General features: G+C 39.1%; 2 protein-coding genes across 12 annotated transcripts in view; both read right to left on the reverse strand.

Annotated features, from left to right (window-relative positions):
* The window catches only part of LOC147267872 (engulfment and cell motility protein 2), a 30,630-nt gene extending 23,642 nt beyond the window's left edge, over positions 1–6,988 (reverse strand). For 3 of the 4 annotated variants that reach the window (XM_086198973.1, XM_086198972.1, XM_086198969.1), the window contains exon 1: positions 6,657–6,987. The gene's annotated coding sequence lies outside the window, so the exon portion shown is untranslated. Of the gene's footprint in view, positions 1–6,656 lie in introns of all 4 variants that reach the window. The other variant, XM_086198970.1, reaches the window with a different exon arrangement.
* Positions 6,989–8,172: 1,184 nt separating this feature from the next.
* Positions 8,173–19,046, reverse strand: arfgap1 (ADP-ribosylation factor GTPase activating protein 1). 8 transcript variants are annotated; one of them, XM_086198975.1, is made up of 14 exons: positions 18,854–19,046; positions 17,990–18,058; positions 16,957–17,066; positions 16,477–16,648; positions 15,646–15,746; positions 15,464–15,550; positions 15,253–15,367; positions 15,096–15,152; positions 14,953–14,985; positions 13,843–13,899; positions 12,577–12,636; positions 12,146–12,201; positions 11,757–12,034; positions 8,173–11,579 (listed from the first exon to the last, which is right to left on the reverse strand). In XM_086198975.1, the coding sequence occupies exons 2-14, from the start codon at positions 18,047–18,049 to the stop codon at positions 11,563–11,565; spliced, it is 1,203 nt and encodes a 400-aa protein (XP_086055101.1). In that variant the 5' UTR covers positions 18,050–18,058; positions 18,854–19,046; the 3' UTR covers positions 8,173–11,562. The 8 variants fall into 8 exon arrangements, with proteins under 8 accessions (XP_086055101.1, XP_086055108.1, XP_086055100.1 ...); XM_086198982.1 differs by adding an exon at positions 14,695–14,724 and having other exon boundaries at positions 8,173–12,034; XM_086198974.1 differs by having other exon boundaries at positions 8,173–12,034.
* Between the last annotated feature and the right edge of the window lie 1,433 nt (positions 19,047–20,479).

Here is a 20,479-nt window from a genome sequence, read left to right on the forward strand (position 1 = left end):
AAAAGCAGAAGAGAGAGAAATCACAGCAATACAGTCTATTCCTCAGCATGTTCCAGACAAACCACACTGAGAAATATGTTTGATGCAAGACTGATATCTCTCCATGACCATTTCAATGATCAAATGCTGCCACTAAACGAAGGATATCAGCCGATGAGCCTCCTCTAATGTTTTCAGGAAGAATGGAAAGACAACGATGAATTCTTTCTACATGGTTTCATGAATACAAAGACACACTTGGATGAATTTCAAACTGGATGTGGCATGTGTGCTATGGCCAAGGATTACAAACCAGCAACGGCATCTTTTGAATTTTTTCAGCTTTTTGAAGATTAAAAACTTTAAATTAAACCTTGAATTTGTCATGTTTTTGCAGATAAGCAAAGAAATTAAGCTTCAGATTATCAAAATACAATAGCAGGCCAGAAGGCATTGCTGGTGGGACAGTTTCAGCTATGGGCCACCTACCACCAACCACTGACATGGATAGATAAGACAGCTATTAGCAGTGCTAGCACCACAAGCATGCCAGCGGCAGCAGTTCAGCCAGGTAGCATTATAGTGTGGCCCAGACCGCAGCTCTAATCTGGAGTTCCCATTTGAGAGTAGATAGCCGGATCAATGTTTTTTCCATTAATTATTATTTGATTGCCCGATATTTATCCACTATTCATCAGAAAGCCAATTTTCATAAGCTGAAATGGGGGGCCCTCACTTTAGGTGACAATCCACACATCACAATCTCACGATCAGCCACAGGCTCCCCTGACACCTTGCCTTTGGGACATGAATGAATGAATGAATACAAATCAACTGTCTCTTGAAAACCTGTGCAGATAAAGATACGGATGAGGACATAGTTGGAGATCACTAACATAGTCTCCAATGATTATTTACCCACTACAGACAACAACAGACACTTAAACTCAGCTGCTAAATTTATTAGGCGTACCTATGTAAAGCTAATGCAAACCTGCAGTAAATGCTACCTTCACGAAGAGGAAACGTTCTGTTTTTACTGAATCTGATTGGGTGTTGAGTTAATTAACGGTCACTTTGGGGAGTCATTGACGTTGTTAAACTGGACTCCATTTAAAAGAGAAATGTGTCATGTGGGAGATGATGGTTGTCTGACCTCCCACCCCTTCTCCCAACTGCCAGGAAATATCGTGATGTTGCACTCATCTGGGTGCACCACTGGCGTTCACCAAATGTTCCACTGTTGTGCAAGCAGGAACAGGCGTGTAGACCTCAACATTATAAGTGATGAAATCACACCACAAAGAAGATAAAAACTGCAAGATCAGAACTTGGTGTCACTCTCATTTGCAGGCAAAAAAAGAAGAAATGATGGAAAAAGGCATTTAAAAGCTTATTTTAGGTTAATACCATACTTTTTTTTACTATTTTTTTTAAGTTAAGACTGGTGGTTCCATACATAAAGTTTTTACATTTAAAGTTCTCCATTCTTATTAATTTAAATAAGAACCTGAATGAACTGCCCTGAGGCTTTCCTAAGAGGACTCCAAGACCTCTCAAGAGACTTCTTAAAACCACATGTCACCAGAAAGTGTATTTTGGCTTGTGAGTACTCAGAAATAGGTGTCTTGTGCTCGCAAAGACATGTTTTCCCTCTTCCATCACTTCTTTGTGAACTGGAAAGAATATTTACGAATATTTAGCTTGATTCTTGTAACAGAAAACCTGCCAAAAAGTGTCCGTTTACAAACTGTCAAGCCCACAGCCCGGTAGAATCCACATCTTCTTCATCCAGCCATATGCTGGAGAACTATACACACTTTGATTTGAGCTAAACACAAACCAACTACAAGCCGTCCTCATTCTTGGTAATGCTGAGTGCGACCGGCTTCTTGGTTGAAATATCACTTGAATATTTTGTCAGAAATCTCCACTTTTCTTGAACCAGAGATTTAATAACTGAAACCTGTAAACCTCATGAAGGGAGGATTTATAGCATAGCTGTTATACTGCAATAGTTTTATCTAGGCGTGTCATCTGAATATATAAATGCATTTCAATATCTGTGACAACTGCTGTAAAATACACAAGCAAGAAAAGCACAGCAGGAAAGGGTGTTTGGCAACAGAGAGGGAACCAACTTTGCTGCTCTGAATTGAAGGGAGCATGAAAAGCTGTCTGACAGAGGCTGCTGGTGACTGGAAGAAAAAGACACGACTGTTCTCAGAGTGGCTCTTTGAATTCACGATGCTTTTACAGGATGCAAAGCACACTCGTCGAGCTTACGGCTCCTTTTTCTTCTTGAAAAAAAAAAAAGAAAAGAAACCTGAATCGCTGAAAGACACCGACCTGAAGCAGCCTAACACAACTGCGTTCCCTTAAGATTTACCGGATCACTGCTTCCATTTCTTCAACTCAGTCCTCCTGAGAAGTTTGATGTTCGTCTGATTCTATAAATAAATTCACCTGCCAGTTAACAACAGCAGGACACCTAACACTTATACCTTTGATCACCCGAAGAATAAAACACATTTTGTTCTCCAACGTGGGTTTCTTTTTTATAAACACAACCAATCGTTAGCTCGTCAAAATGGAAACATCGGAGTCTGAATACAAATCTGCATGCCTAAATGTTTGATCTCAACAACTTTGAACCATCGCTTCCCCACATTTTTAGTGACACCAGAGAGAACTGGGAGATGAACAACATAGACAACAGCAAATTAATGCGGATGCTGCAAACACGACAGAGAGAAAACCACCATTAATGAGACATTCTAACCACCAACCATCTGATAGTGAAACTTACACCACCCCCGCATCTTCAAATATACGAGCCATCAAATTTCGTAAGGTGGGATCTCTGAGGCTGCTCTGCTGAGACATTTGTTCATTGGAAACATATTTTCCACAAGGACAGAGCAGCATTTCCAGCGGCATATTTGACTCGGAACCTTCAGACATTTTGGCCCTCAGACCTTCAGACATGTTGCAACACATTTAGTTACAAGTGAGTCGAGGCAGTGCACTAATATTATCTTACAACTTTTTTTTTTTTTTTTTTTTACCAATTTATGCATGCAACCGCAAATAAAAGAGATTTCCCAGCATGACCTTGTAGTCAGATGTTACAAAGATCAATCAGTTCAACAGGTAATATATACATATAATAAGCAGATGACCTACTCAGTAAAAACATCTTCCAACCTTTTGAAACACTTTTCATTAAAATGTCTGATTTGGTTGACGTATGTTAAATGTCACAATGGAACTCTACTGGAACAATCATCCCCTGAACAGCATTTTCAAGTCACTTGTTTAACCTCACTCTCTGTATAAAAATGCACATAGATGGAACAGAATGTTCCTCTGCTGTTCTACTGATACGCGCTATTCCTTAGGGTTAACACTAGAACTGCCAAAAGGGGGAAAAGTTACCCACCGTTTTAACTTCGTTTCAATCGAATAGTGAAGTCCCCCAACATTTGACTTTTTCTAAAAAACATTATGGAAAACGGCACATTGTAATAAACTGTCCAGGTGAAGATCGATTCTTAAAAGATGGGCTTTTATCCATAGAAGCGCCAGTTCCCCCGATCTTTAAAAAAAAACAACAACCTCATTTTCACACTTACCATTTTACACATTTAGATTTACATTCTCCATGCGCTAGCAACTAGGCCTGCAGACATACCCTTGCCCTGAATAGGGATTAGAGAATGCAAGTTAAGGATGTACATGTAAGACAGTAGAGTCACTGGTAGAACAGAATGAGTCCAATGGTGGGGATGTTCCAGGACTGAGCCACAGGTCCCTGACCTGACGAGTCATCATCTGACAGCGATCCAGAGCCTCCACCAAAAATGTGGTCGTCCCACCCTCCGCTTGAAGACAAGCTGCCTACCACAGCACTCACGAGGGTAAACAATATATAAACTTGCCTGTTTTTTGCAAAAACCGCCCGTAGCCATTCACATTGCTTGCAATTACTGTGACTGATATAAAACAAAGGCTGTAACTTGCACTTTGAAAGATGAGAACCACAGCAACTGAGTTAAAAAGAATGGACTAAAGCCTTACGGATAAATGAAACCAGCAACTGTACCATGACGTATTTGGAAAACACTGGTTCCTTTGAAGACACAATGCTACAATTTTAAAACTGCTTAAAGGTTGGTAGCACTTTTATGAGGAGTTCTTCAACAAAGTGGCTTTTTTTTTTTGTTTGTTTGTTCGTTTTTTGTGTTGCCACCTAAGATGTTCCTTATTTTTTCCTTGTCTTATGAAAAAGCAAGACAAATTACAAATACATTTTATAATAGTGTCTATTCCATCTGGCTGACATTTGTCACCACAGCCAAAACTCTGGTGCAATGAATGAAAATAATGGCTGCCTTCGCTGTGAATGGGCCTTGGTGTGTGTATGCTGGATCAATAAATGGCTTATTGAGCACCTAATGGACCAAAGTCATCATCCAGTCTGTGTGAAATGACGATGTTGTTATGTTCCTTCAGTTGAATATTGGACCACCACTGTGCACAGCAGTTTGTGTGTGTGTGTGTGTGTGTGTGTGTGTGTGTGTGTGTGTGTGTGTGTGTGTGTGTGTGTGTGTGTGTGTGGAGTTAGACAACAGGTTGCTGTTTAACATTCGTCTGTGTAGAGGGGAAGATTTCTCTGTGCGCTGGTAGGGGTCCATTAGCCTCAGAAACAGGAGTGGACTGGAGGCTATTGTTCAAGTGTGCAGCAAAGTAGCAGGTAAAACCCTAAACGAGCTCACCAGCCTCTATATTCAGACCCTTGAAGTTGCCCCCTTCAATCCTGGGGTATCATTTCCAGCTTGTCCAATGAGATCCGGCTGCTTCTTTCTAGCTGCAGATATATTCTGCCAAGATACAGAACCAGTGGACTAAACAACTCACTGTCCCTGCTGCGGCTTTTTAAATGACTCGGTGAGTTTTTACAGGACATTTATTGCTCACACTGATTTGCTCTTCGTGGTTTTATTATTGTCTTTTTACATTGGCTGTCTAACACATTGCCCCTTTGGGATAATAAAGATATCATTGATGCTTGGTGACCTGATTGTAATCATGGGAGAATGAACTTCTCATTCAGGTCAGAGAGATTTTTGTATCCACCAGTTAAAAGTGTGAAACTAATAGGGTTTGAGAAGCAGAGTAGATGTCACTTGAAGACTTGACTTCTTTTTGTCAAAATGTCTGCTGGGAAAGAGCTGAAGTCTAATGTGAACAGACCCCTGAAGTTGTCTAAGAGAGAAAAAATAGATATATTTTAAGGCCACGGAAAATCAACTGACACCGAATTTTAGTTATTTTGAGGCCACACTACGTAACCTGTTCACTTGATTGATTCATGGTCACCAGATATCAGTTGATTTAGTTCATGAATATTCCTTTGAAGAAGTTATATCTTGAGACCTAAAAATAACTAAATTGTGGGAAAGAATTCCACCACTTGGCTTCAAAATGCCTCAAATGATGGAATAAACTGAATCTTGTTGCCTCAAAATATTTTTATTTTTCCCTCTATGTCCTCAGAAACAAACGTTGTGTCTCCCGACTCACTCCAGGGTGCTGCAATTTCTCATAAGGTGACTGGGACTTTGACGTCAGATACTGGGGATTATGACACGTGAATCTAATACTCTAATCAATAAAACACATGTCATATTACTGAGTGTTTTTCCTACTTCAGATGTTTCCATTTCTCTGCTGCTGCTGACCAAGTGAAGCAATCAAAGACGCATGAGCTGATGACAGGCAGCACAGCGACGGAAGATCCGGGGTAAAGAACTAATTCTCATCCATTTGTATCTCTCCTTTCTCTAAAAACGAGTGTGACTGGTTTCTGGGCTGCTGTACTGGGAACTCCTCACTGAACCAGTATGGCCAGAGTTGATCGGATGCACGCGCTCTCTGGTAGCATAGCAACAACAGGACCGGAGCTCCGGCCGCCTGAAAAGAAATCCCACAATGTGGTCTCTCCGCTTCCGCTCAAAATGACGCCCAACTCCCCTTGTGTTCCCCAAATCTACCGCATACTTTTTCCCACAGTTCGACTGTAAATGACGCCATTCTCATTATGTGGTTTGTGGCTTTCGTCTAAGCTGGTTTATCTGGAAACACGGCTCCGCCATGAAGTGTCTAACTTTTATTATAGCTAGTTAACTGTTAGCTCGAGCGGCGCCCCCTCGGGTACACCGTCCGGCTCCATTGACAATTTTGGCACATTTTCCTTATCATAAACACACAACAAAAAGATAAACTAGTTCAAAGGACAGTTACTGGCTCGCCATACGCTATGTCGAGAGATGGTCCGGGTAAGACTCGTATACCCGTGAATGTCTCTACCACGTCTCTGGTATGGTGGTCTTTACACGCTTCTTAAATCAGACGCCTTCATCTAAGTAATAAAACGGTTTATGGCCTGATTATAGCCGGCGTCATCGATCAGGCTGGAGGGGAGCTATGGTGACGAGCTCAGGGGCTCTGACACATGCAGCATCGGCTGCATTTACAAGGGCGACCCCGTGTTATTTAGCCCCCCAAAACTCGTTCTAATGTCGGTATGTTGAAGGCAGGAAGCCCGGCACAATGCAGCCATTGGTGTGAAAGTAACCCTCCACGGTCAGGTCAGTGTCTGTGACAGTAAGTACCTGCGTTGTTCCTCTGAAGGCGGCGAATGTGGTCCAGTCAGCCAGTCTCCGTCTGCTCCTCCATTGCAGTCATGATGCAGCCAGTCTCCCTCTTGCTTTCCGAGGACGGCTTCCCTCTGAACGGTTTCACTGGAGGCTATTGAAGTGCTAATGTCGGTTACTCACCCCGAGGCTGGGCCATGGATGATGCTCTCAGTATCCCCCTCTCCTCTCCGCAGAGATACTTCAGGACAGAAGACGCTCTTCCACGCCTTGGGGGCGGTACACAATGTAAATGCCTCCGTCTGAAACAAGACTGGCCCTAAATGTGTGTGAGCACATTAGTCAGCACCACTTTACAGGCTCTGTAATTACTGTGCATCAACAGCCATTGATTGATTGATTGATTGATCGATAGATTAAGGGTCAAGACGTTTGACCTGGGTGTTCACCGCTTGATATCCGGACTGTACAGACGCTCTAAATGGGTCTGAACTGGGATGCCATTATTTGCTATTACACAAAGCATTTTCATCTTCACATTTTGCTCTGCCAACTGGATTTGTACCTTGCCAGTCCAAATTTAGTGAAATATTTGAATTAAAATCAAAGGTCAAATCTGAAATAGGAAGCCCTTACATGTTCAAATTAAGGACGCACAATAATATTGGCAAATCATTGGTACTGGCAGATAGTGGTCATTTCATTAATAAATCTTGAGTGGTTGGATGAGCAAAACTGGTCTTTGCTGGTACAAATAATGAACAAAGGCCGATCTAGCTTATCTCCAACACGTTAATGAAGTTAACAGTATCTGCCCTACATAAACATTACATAATCGACTTCAAATGACGAGGAAACAATGCAGTAAGTATTCATGAGCTTTTCCACGTTTTGGAAATTAAATAAATGGTTACATTTCTAGATTCACAATGTTTGTCAGGTTATTTTTTCCCACAACACGTCAACATCAGTGAGTATCAGCTATCAGACAACTCAAGTATGTCTGATATCAGAAAAAACATCCAGTACAGTGCATCCTTTTTTTCTGATGTGGCCCCGGTTCATTTTGATTAGTATTTCATAATTAATAAATATTAACATTCTATTGGGCTGTTTAATGTGACAGCACATGATTTCACAGCTGTGGGCTACAGGACAAAGTTACAAACCTCAAAACAAACACTGTCAGGTGTAATTAAATCCTGCAAATATGAAAACCTCTGTTGAATCCAACCTATTGTAGAGATACTGAATTCATTTCAGGGATAATAATTAACCAGGTGTTTAAGGCATACAACAATAAACTGTAAAATGTTCCTCTTGCCTTAAAAAAAAAAAAAATCAAATGGACATCTGCTGTCATCACGACTCTATACAGTAGCTACATTTCACCCCCCCCCCTCCAAAAAAAAAACGGTGGTTGTTGTTGTATTCCATCAGAATACATTCTTGCATGACTTATCTTATTACCCTCCCTGATATGTTCAACAGCAGCGGCAGTTCCTGAGCTAAACAGACAAAAATAAGAATACCATTTCATTCACAGCACAATACATGTTTATTTAACACAGAAACCATGTGTACAGGGAAATTATCCACAGCTTCAACTGTGTCGCTAACACTGGCTCACCTCATGGGATGGCTGCTGGTGACGGGGCAAGCAGAGACGACTGCACTTAAATTCACTGAAGAAACTTCCAAATTTTTTTTAGTTTCCACGTTACATCTCATGCATGACATCAAAAATAGTATTTCTGTCATAATAGTTTTATCGACAAACATGAACACACCCCATCTCAAATGTTCAACAGGCACACAGACACTGAGCTAAAATGCGGCTGTGGAAAATTCATGGTATACATTAGATTTGGACTATTTGGTAAAAAAAAAAAAATCATTTTATAAAAAAAAACCCCACCTTTTATCAGCAATTGGATACATTTCATTCAACACATTCAGCCCCTTGTCAATGAATCAAATGTACTAGTATAAGAAAAGCTCACAACTTCCTCCCATGTGGACATGTTGCTGACATGTTGTCATGAAGTAAACAAAACAAATTATTATTAAGAAGCTTTAAGATGATCGTATATAAACTGAGTATCTTCCAAGATCGTTTACTGACATTTAGAGCTCACAGCGTCAGACACACAAGCGAGGTGACATCAGTAAAAGTAGCTCTTTAAGGCTTTGAACACACGATCACACATGAACACATGACTGCAGAGGTTCAGCGACACAAATCATCCAGGAGTGTTTTTTTTTTCTTTTCTTTTTACGTCATAGTATTGTCATCCAAAAAAAAAAAACAACAACAAAAAAACAACCTAATTTGCTGTAGACTCTCGTTGGTTAATCCCACTTCCTTCAACAAAGACAACATGAGTCCCAGCAAACCAAACCTAATGGGATCTACATGGAGACAGTGTGGATTTATTCACTACTGGGTCTTTTAGCAGTAAACCGAACACTTCTGAAGAGGTAGAAAAAGGGGGCATGGAGTAAAAGTTGTCACGATCATCTTTCCTTCAATAACTAAAATATGTTCTGATAAAATGGCAGTTTAACTGACAAGAAGAAGAAGGCCTGATGGGGACCAAAAATAATACAAGACACTGAGAAGAGAGAATCCAGCAACTGTCAGACACCTCTGATAAAAGAGCTGCTCAATTCCAGCAAAAACACAATTATTTTGCTTTATATTGAGACTGCTCATTGATTTTTAACATGTTACGCTTGCTGTTGTTCCTTGCAAAAACTAAGTGATTCCTAACAACTAAATTGGTTCTTTTTTGCCACAAAACAAGAGACACAATAATAGTTTCTCTCTATTAAATTGTTTCCATAATAAACAGAAGACAAAACTGCAACTGAAAAATCATTTTCGGGAATTGACGAGCACCACCTGTGAGCGGGTCTTAATTAAATCCACGACTAGTCACTGGTCGAGATGTCTCCACGCAGTCCAGACAAACCCAGACCTCTGTTAGAACTGAACTTTGGTGTGAAAATGGATCATCTCTGCATGATTACACATAGGAACAAATTCAACGTCGGTTTAGAGAATGATTCATTTGTGACTCTTTACTCTAAATGCTTCATCAGAGAATTAGATGTCAACTTCCCTTTTTCTAAACATGTCACACATCTTTGCTTAAATTGCAAGTTCATCAAACCAATAAAATACTTTCACACAGTCTGACTGGTTTCAAAAACCCAATGGGATTATTGTGATATTATTACATCTAGGATGAATGTGGAGTTCATACATCCAAGCATTCAGCATCCAATGAATCCCTCTGTTATTACTCCATAACTGAAATGTTAATGGATCTAAAGAATACGTGAAGATGTATGTCTCTTTACCACATGACATCGACCATGACCGCTGCGTTCAGAGATCACACACAGTATAAGACAACAGGACCGTTTTTCTCATTGAAATCACTCACTGCTCATAACCAACAAGTGGCTCTTATGATATTAGCCGTAACTCATCGGTCCATGTGAGTGAATACAACCTATTCTGCCTGGGCGCAGTCCAATTTGAAAGTTCTCCAATGCACATCAGAAAGTACCACCAAGATCCAAGTTTGCAAAGCAAACAGCATTACAACACAAAACAACAGCCCAACTCTCCTCGTCTGGAGTATCACTGACGGCTACGTGACAATTTCTAATCCAACACTGAGTCTTTCGACGACGTGTGGACATGTTATAGTTTTGTAACTTTGGACACAAACAGATCAATAACAACTGTGAAGTACAGAGCCTGACTGATTGTCTGTTTGGAAACAAACAATATTTGGCTGGATATATTGGATATGTATGTCATATTTGGAAAAACTGATCAGATAGGCTCGACTATGACAATACGACTTACATGTAGATGTCAATCAAGTAATAAAGATAAAAGATGAATTTAATACTCTAATTGTCTCGGGCCTTTTCGCACAGTGAGGACTTTCACTCTATATATATATATATATATTTTTTTTTTTTTTTTTTAATTTTTGCTTCCTTTTTTCTCCAGAGAACTTTCATTTAATATATGAGGACTATCAGATGAAAATATTTTTCACCAAAAATTGGTATCAAAAATCCAGTACTGGTTGGGCTCACAGTGAAATAAGAAAATAATAATAATAAAAAAATACAATGTTACAAACCTGCGAAATGTTGCAGTTCAGTAACATTACTTAAGGATTTTCAAAACAAATACAAGTGTGTTTGGAATGTGTTTAACGTGATGAACACAGAGCTGCAGCTGGAGACACGTCCGTTACCATGATCAACAGCGGTAGGCCAAGATGGAATTACAAAACATTTTATCAGTCAAACGACTTTCATCACTCCGTTGATGTTCAAAACATTCTCACTAAAATACAAGCTGTAACCGGGCTTGCATGAGTTACACCAGTGATCGGTTTTGTTCGGCTGGTTGTTTCATCCGAAATAAAACAGGATGTAAAGATTGAATTCAGTCAGTTTTCTACAAAATGTGATTTGTTCAGGGGCAAAATATTGATCACAAAGATGTGATGAATGTTTTTCTCTCATACCGTATTTACAACGATGTTTATACTCACAAGGTCAGAATTTCCATCACATGCATCTGTATGTAATGATTTAAATATCAGAACCACTAAAACAGTTTTACAGTATGAACATTGGCTTCCTTTAGAATATTATACTTTTGGAACTCATGAAGTAACTCATGACTATATATATTTATATATATATATATACACTGATTTTTCTGATTTTTTTCCTGTGGTAAAGATCATTTACAATAATATACACGACTGGAAGTCAACACAGTTGAAAATTTGTATTAATTTCATCATGAGCTCAACTTAAACCAGGGCTTCCTTTAATGTGTCTCGGGTGCATGATGAATATATTTTGAATGGACTGACAGGAACTAATGCAGCTTTTTCCCTGAAAGTGCCAGTGAGATGAATCGACAGAGAGGGACAGACAGAGAGAGAAAGAGAGAGAGAGGGAGGGGAAGGGAAAAGGCCAGAGAATGAACATCAGCGTGGTTGTGAGATGACTACCACTCTGCATTATCCCAGGCTTCCTCTGCAGGTTTTGTGGGACTCTTCTTCGTCTTACCCTCGGCGTTCTCCCAATTGTTGTCCCAGGCCTCCCAGCTCTCCTCTGTGCTGTGCTTGTTGTTGGATGCAGCTTCGGAACCCCAATTGTCCCAACTGTCAGAGCTCTTCTTGGCAGAATTATCTGCGATGGTCCAGCTGTCACTGCTGGGAGATTTCTTGGCCTTCAAGGAGCTGTTGCTACCAAAAGTTTCCCAAAAGTCCTTCGACACAGGCTGGCTAGAGCTGCCCTGATATCCTTCAGCTGCATCCATGTTCTGGTAGCTCTCCCCCTCAGACCTGACAACAGTCAGAACATTCAGAAATGATTAACTATCTCACATTAAACTCCAAAACACAAAGAATTTTGTATGTGGGAGTTTGCCAAGTGCATGATGTAGTTATTATTACCCATCTTCTGGTTTCCCCGAGAAGAGATTAGTCAATTTTGCACCAGCTCCCTGGACCTAAAGTAAAGACAGCATTTTATTCCACTGAAATGTAACAATTATTTATATATTTTGATACAATAATAATGATGTCCCATTAACAATTAATAGTAGCTACAACACAAATGAAAGATTCTGCTAATAATAAAATTTCACACTGTTAACATCAGAAACACATTACTCACCGCCAGAACAAAAATGGCAGCAAGAAAAATGACATCACCTTGAATTAGTATTGTTCAAACATTCGTCATCACAACAAAACCAGTCTCCTTCGTGGTTGACAATGCGGGGATGCTACCTCATTTGGATTAAGAGACCGAGGACTGTTGTTCCTCACTCAGGAGACTGGTTTTGGATCGGTACAGTGTGGCAGAGGGCTGCCTATCCTACCTTGTTTGCCAGCTCACTGATGCCGACTGTCATTTCATCTAGCAATTTGCCATCTTTCACCTAAATGAGCCACATTGTTATCATTTAATTATCAAAAATAATACATAAAACAACCTTCTTTCTCAAATTAATTTAGGCAAATGGAGCATATAGCCATTCTGGTAGGGAAATAAGTGATTATAAATTTTGCCCAGGGCACTGATAATCAACGTGGGAGAGGAATAACTTCATGATAGACGAACACAAGGTTAGTCCTCTCAAGAGAAACACAGGCAATGTGCAGCTAAAAATCATTTTGTAAGAAAGAGAAAGACACACTCGGAAGCCTGAGCTGACCTTACATTAGAAGACAAAAGCTAGAATTATTAATACCACTCTTACATCACTTCAGTTTTAACAACCTCAAAGGGACAGTTTTGACTCATAAAAAGTTAACAGGTTCATTTTGTCTTCCTGTTCTTTGATTCTTGGGCAAATTTTCTCCCAGTGACACACAACAGGGCTGTTTTGTTGTAGTTAAAAGGCGCATGCAGGAGCAGTTATGTGGTAAACACTCACCAGTACTTCAGGGACAGTCACGTATTATTTGACAGAGAGATTTAATATTTTATGCAGACGTCCAAACAAACTGTCTCTGAGCAGAGTGAAAAGCTCCAAGTTGTACCGTTTCATAGGTTCAGAATTCAAACAAGGAAGTTTAACTAAACCTTTGAATTCCGAGGACCAAAGCTGTTGCATATTGATTTGCCAAGAATTCACACAATATAAACACCTCAATAAATATCGATATTCAACATAGGTGAAGGTGAGTGTTGACCAGTTTAGAAGTTGCACTGGACATTTTGAAATGTGGCAGCGTTTACAATACTTACCGTTAAACAAACCAAATCATTTGCTAATACACATCATATCAGCAATCTGACACATCTGCATCAAATAACAGGAAGATCCAACATTTTCTTCAACTGAAACAATACAAAGAGGCCTGATTGATGAAGAGACATGTCAGTTGAAATATTTAAAAGCACTATTCAGTCTTGCTCGATAAAAATGATCACCAGTGGCCACTGTCTGGCAGCCAGTGTCTCTTTTTACATCCTTAAGAGCTTTTGTCTTTTAGTGTAAGGGAGTGTAAAGCAGATAAACCGGCACAAACAAGCAAGCAAGAGTAGAAAATAGCACATTTACATCTGAAGCTGTTTTTTTTTTTTCTTCTAAAGCACTGCATCCCACCACCAAATCAACAACTTCAAACATCAATGTTACCTTTTCTTGGGTAGGTTTGATAACATTCTCATTTATTGTCTGTCCTAACTCTGTGGCCTATAGTTGGAAGTCAGAGGGGAGAATTCACTTGAATCAAACACAGTTTTTTGTTGTTGTTTTTTTAACATTCACAATTGTGCAAGAAAACAAGCAGCTGGTGTAACTGATCCATCCATTCACAATGACACTGGTACAGGAACTACAGAGTGTAATGGTCTGAAAATTATATTATATTATAATTTCCAATTATAATCTGCCAAAAAAAAACATACTACTGGCTGCTTTGTGTTTCATTTTGAAATTAGAAATAGAAAAGAAAATGTCAACACATCTTACTTTCCTTTTTTTTATGCAGAACTCTGACTCCCCCTTCTATAGAGGGACACGTTAAATAAATGATTCTGAATTAAAATAAACCCCCCCCCCAAAAAAAATAATAGCTTCTATGCTGCATACCATTACACCACTGTTATAAGTCAACAGCAACAAAAGAAACAGCCGTGCATGAATGGATAGCCATGAATCGACAGACATGAATAAACAGTTCATGGAATCGTTTCTATACTAGGGGTTTCATCCCCTATTATAGTGCACATGATGACAGTTTACATTCAACAACTGTCCACTGATTATTCATAAAGTCAAAGTAAAGCTAGCTTGACAAAGACTGCAACATGTGGTCGCACATCCAATCAAAAGCACATGAATGACACCTATTGCTTTGTAAAGATGTTGCTGTTAAAAAAAAAATTTAAAAAAAACTTGCAAGCAGGCAAATAATAATAAGCACCTTAAAAATAATAGAAAAAACATGATGCGGAAAAAGTGCCATGCACCCATTTTCTGCTTTACCGGTTCAGGGGGCGCCTTATAGCCCCTTAACTACATCCAGAGAGGGCAAAGAGACATTAAAGTAGTAACACAGTTGTTAGAGTTTGATATATCTACTTTAGACGCTACCAGGCAAAAAGTCAACATTTATCAGGCAAACTGACTAAGGGCTGGTGAAAACTCTATAAATGTTAGAGAATATCATAGATAGAGGACAGAGAAAAGCTACGTTCTAATGTAATCCTCCAGACAAAAAAAAAACAATTATAGTAAACTTACCTTCAAGGTTGCTTGGTTTGCCAGTTTAGTTGTCTGTTTGAGTGACAAAGAAATTAATGAATCACCTGTATTTTCGCTTGAAGGGTACTTTTAATGGAAACAGTCTTTGCAGATAAAATGCTGTGGAAATATTTGTTGCTTACATTATCTTTTGCAATAGAAGCAAACTTGCTAGCTCCAACAGTGAAACTGCTCCAACCCTGCAGAAATGAGAAATGACTAGTAAATGCAGTTCCCATTAGATGAAAATACACACACGCGCGCGCGCACGCACACACACACACGCACGTTGTGACTTACTGAATAAATTGAGGACATGGCATTGTTCAGGAAGTCATCCTCTTTCTTCTCTGGGGTCACTGTGTTGCCAAAGCCAACGTATCGATTCTCTTGATTCCCGCTGTAACCCCCTCCACTAAAAAATAAGAATGAAAAAAACTTAATTTAAAGAAAAGCAACAGAACAAAAATGTCATCTTTTATAAAGCAGATGAAGTGTGCAAGGCTCTTACCTCTGATAAGAGTTAACATCATCACTCAACCAGTCTTCAAAGGCTTTGTCGCTGGATTTTGCAGAGGTCTGTCCAGGTCCCCCAGAGCTACGCCACAGAAACATGAATTCACAGCGTTAACGAGGGTTCCGTCTCTGGCGGTGCCCTACTTTGAGCATATCTGACCTTCCTTTCACTCTTACCGATGAGAGGATGAAAGACTGGTTTTAGGTTGCGGAGATGTCCAATTTTTGGCAGAAGATGTCTCTATGGACCACTCTTTACCCTCTGCTAAACTTGCAACCTGTCACGATCAAAAGATATCATTCCTGCAAATTAGCTTGATACATGAAATGTTTTGACTGAACATTTTCTAAACCCTAGCGCTGTCCCAGTAATTACTACATCGACTCATTGAGCAATGAATATGAACTCAGTAACATGCTGACTCAATATATTTACCTGTTTGTTTACATGAAAATGTCCCCTACACTTTTTTGTGATTCATTTTATTTAGGTTTGATTAATTTTTGATTCATAGATCTATTTATTCATGATTATTCAAGGATTAAATTCAATTATTCAGAATTTAATCAAATATTTTGACATTTTTTTACTTCAAAATTATTTCTGTCTGGAATTATTGAGAATTATTCTCTTTGAAAAAATCTCCTTGCATTATTATCTGAATATACTGCCATTATATCATAAAATGCCCATAAAAATCATCCCTTATAGCAATCATTTCTGCGACAATTTGTCATCCGGATAAATTTGTTATGGTGATGAAATAAAAAAAAAAAAGAATTCCCCAAATTTCACAGTTATGAGCACAAAAATGGTGAAAATCCTTAATTAGGATCGAGACAAAATTTTATTCATGTATATCTACCTTAAAAATGTCAAAGAATTCCCTCCTTTTGGTCAAAATATGAAGGAGTTAAAACAGTCTGTGACGTGAAAATAGTTTCTGTTTGCACACTGCATGGTAACTGCCTCCCTTTGACAATAAACTTCCCGGCCACACAGCTCACCTTGTCCCTAAAGAGTGCAGCAGCTCGGCTGTTGTATTTCTCCTGTAAGGTCCAGTTGGGATCATAATCATCTTGGAGTTCAAGAAACAAGCGGAATTTTCCATTTCCTCCTGCTTTCATCTTCTCCAGCTCAATATCTTTCCACTTGTCCATGGTGACTGAACGCACAAAACTGCCAACATGACATAAAGAGGGAGACACTAATCACTGGACCGTCCAGTTTTAAGATTGCAGTTACAATGAGAAAAGAACTTTGCTGACAGAAAAGTTGTAATTCAATTTCATAGCTAACTGCAACGATAAACAGGATATCTAAGAAAAAAAAAAAACAAACAAGCCATCATCAGAAAACACACAAACATTAGCCACAAACTGGTTGGTTCATGTCCTTATTATTTGAGCCAGAAGTGCGTCACCTGAAATTTACAGCTGCCAAATGTAAAGTTCAGATCAGATGCTGACTTCATAAAATATTCATACCTGAGGTGAACTCCCAGGCCCCGGTGTTTGCCAGAGCACTCCAGACATATCCAGATCCCGTAGGACACACTAACCCACTGGGGGTTGAAAGCGCCACACTCAAAGCAAAGCTGAAGGAATGACAGACAAGATGTCTTAGAGAAATCATATTTTTCAGTAGTATTCATCAAACGTTACACAAAGATCTTTACGAATCTTAAGTAATGTGATGCTTTAGCCTGATGTAATATGCTAGATGGGAGATGATCATCTAGACAATTTGCTCTGAGGATAAAATCAATTTAAACTGTCTACTCTTTTAAACTGGTGCAAACTTTATTGCTCACCTGTGGGCTGCTGATATACAGTAAGTTATGAATGAAATACAAGTGTTTCTCAAATTCAAAGACCTTTCTTGATACTTTCAAGTCAGATCATCCCAACGTTAAATACAAATACATTTTTCATTGTTCAAACAAAAAAAAAGAAAGAAAATCTTCTGTATCAGCTTCATGTATCGGTCATCTGCTGCGTTGCTCTGTAAATATCACCACCAGCTATGGAAAAACCCACATCAGTCAAACCCCTGGTTCATTTGTGATCATACTTACTTGAAATTTGCTAATAAAATTACATGTGAAAATGGTGTTCCTCAACCAGATGTGGATGCTGATCTACCTGCAAATCATCTCTAAGATCAGGAGTCTAAGCAATGCTGCAGCAGAGGATTCAAAGAAGCATCCTCGGATTTTCTCAGAAAAGACGACTGAATGAAATCAGAAAATTCTTTCGTCGGGGCTTGATGACATAGCACAACTTAGCACACATAGCCTGACACCCATCACCTTTTAAATTTTTACAGTGACGTACATACAGTGTATTGTATCTACTGTTGTCCAAGAGTTTTTCTCTTTACAAAACCCCGCCTGCTGTTTGCAAAGATAACATTGTAGGCTAGACAGCAAAACAAACTGCTGAAACTTGCCACAAGGGTGTATGAAACTGAGGGGACAGTGACAGCTTGCCAAGTGACTGGGCTGCTCAGAGGACTTACATTATTCTCATCTTGGGTTCTCACTTCCTTCAAAACTCTTCTGGTCCTTGGACTAGCCATGCTGACCCACTAAAGACAAATATATGAAAAAGCTTTAGAATGGATTGTGATATTTATCATTCAAGCGCAGAAATTAGTACAAGAACAACATGCCCCTGGAAATGCGAGACACTAAAATCACATTATCAAGTCACATCTCACAGGAGTGGATTTCACATTCCTCTTGGACAGCCAACAAACAAAAGCTGAACAACAGGGTGTTTGAGGTTTTGGAATAATAAAGCTTCATCTGGACATAGGTTAACAGGAGCAGGGGGACATGTTTAGGGATCACAGCTAGCATTGGGTTAGCCTGTGGGTATGCGGTATTATCTTCAGTTTTAAGTTTTTGACCGTAGAAATATACGTCCATGAACTCTTAAGTGTACACATTAACAATAGGAGCCAAAGGTCTTGGGGATGAGGGACACAACCTCGGACTACAGTATTTATTAAATCAATATCTTTTCAAACCAAAGCATACTAATTTATCATCTATAATTAGACAATGATCCACTATGTCTTTTCGGCCTCGGACTCTGAAAATTGTAATATTTATCATAAAATACACTTTCCGAGGTCTCCTTTCCTTAGTGTCGACGCTACAGCTACATTAACGTAACATTGCACATAACTTACATGTAGTTAGGTGCATACGTAATAATATACATCTGACACAAAAGAGGCTTCAAGATCTCTTGCCTCTATTTTCCAATTAAAAATTTTCGTTCATGATGAAAATCACACTCAAGCCATAAAACGTGATTTTACGTGGTAGCTGGCAATGCTAACGTCAAGTTAGCTGTGGCTGTTGCTAACTGTTACCTGTCTGACTGACGAACAACGGAGACGCTGTTTTCAGAGGGTCTTCTGCTTTCAGAGGGTCTTCTTCAACCGCAAGACCACAGCAAGTGTTTTTAATACTGTCACAGACTGTGTCAGGCCGAAAGAAGTGTATTACAAAAAGGGGCTACAGCTGGTGTTAAACACCGGCGGCCGTGTTCCTGTTTGCCTACGTTGGCAGTGCAAAGCATCATGGGAGTCGGGTGTTTCTCCCTTGCTCCCCCCGCTGAGGGACCATTTTCATCTATATATCAGCCTGCAGTATTTTAGAGCATATATCAGAAAAAATAGCACCGTCTTTTTAAAGTACAAGGGTGTTTCTGCAGCTTTTATTTTCAAATTTCTCACATTGGGCTTGATAGGCCTACACACTGTGCTATTTCCACAAATTACATAAAAATGTAATTCAGTAAAAAAAAAAAATGAGGCATTTTATTGGCCCAACAGGACAACTACGGTCTCTGTTTTTTTTTTTACACCTCATTTTATACAGTTATGTAATGCAGTTCATTCATAGTTCAATACATTCAGGTTCCAAAATGACTTTATGTATTTTTTTTTAATTTTCTTGCATATTGTCAGATTTCATACATCGATTTATAGAATTTCTTTTAAAAATAATATGTATTATTGCCAGTTTACATTTTTCTGCATGCAAAGAAACACACACAGAGCCATGCATACTTTCATACACAGCTCACCTAGACAATCTACACAACTGACTAATAGAAAGAAAAATAAAGGAACAAAAAAACAATACTAACAATACACAAACACTCAGACATATATGTACTCCAGCAGACGCATATAAATAAACACATCAAGGTTTGTAAGTTCATCCTCTTATCTATAGATAAAATCTACAATAGTACTTGTTTGTGGATGCATATGTTTATACATACATATACATACATGCATATAATGTGCATGCACTTCTATTCACACCTTCTCTAAACTCTATGCATTGAGCATGTAAACATAGATCAGAAAATAATTTATAAATGGTAGAGGCAGATGACAAATAACTAATGACCATGTTGAAGTGTCCTTGAGCAAGATACTGAACCCCTAATTGCTGCTGATGAGTAGGTTGGCACGTTGCATGGTAGCCTCCAACATCTGTGTGTGTGTGTGTGTGTGTGTGCGCGCGCGCGCGCGTTTGTGTCCAATGGGATTAATGATGCAACATTGTAAGGCATTTTTAGTGTCGCTATGGTAGAAAGGTGCTATATGAAAAGATCCATTTGCCAGTCTAGCAACAATGCACATTCTAGTGTTCTTACTGGTCTCAGTGTTGTTTCACTGGCTTTTCATTTCTCCATCAGCCTGTAGATACTGGGGCCTTTTATTGGATCTGGTAAAGATTTGTTCACATTTCTGCGTAAAATGAAAGTATAGTTTTTGCCCGATTCACCAATGTCAGATGGTTGATAGTGTTGAACAGGAGTAAATCTACCTTAGGGGGCAGGTTAGAGTGATGATTGAACCAATTAGACAGAAACACGTCTTCTATAATGGTTGAATTATTCAGAAGAATATCTTTAAGATTAAATCATTACAAATTTAGCAAATATTTGTTGCCTTTTTCGATCTATTTCTGTAACAAGA

This window comes from Aulostomus chinensis, chromosome 3 (assembly GCF_037954235.1).
Source record: "Aulostomus chinensis isolate RoL2024-O1b breed Wild chromosome 3, RoL_Achi_v1.0, whole genome shotgun sequence".
In the NCBI taxonomy this organism is placed as follows: domain Eukaryota; kingdom Metazoa; phylum Chordata; class Actinopteri; order Syngnathiformes; family Aulostomidae; genus Aulostomus; species Aulostomus chinensis.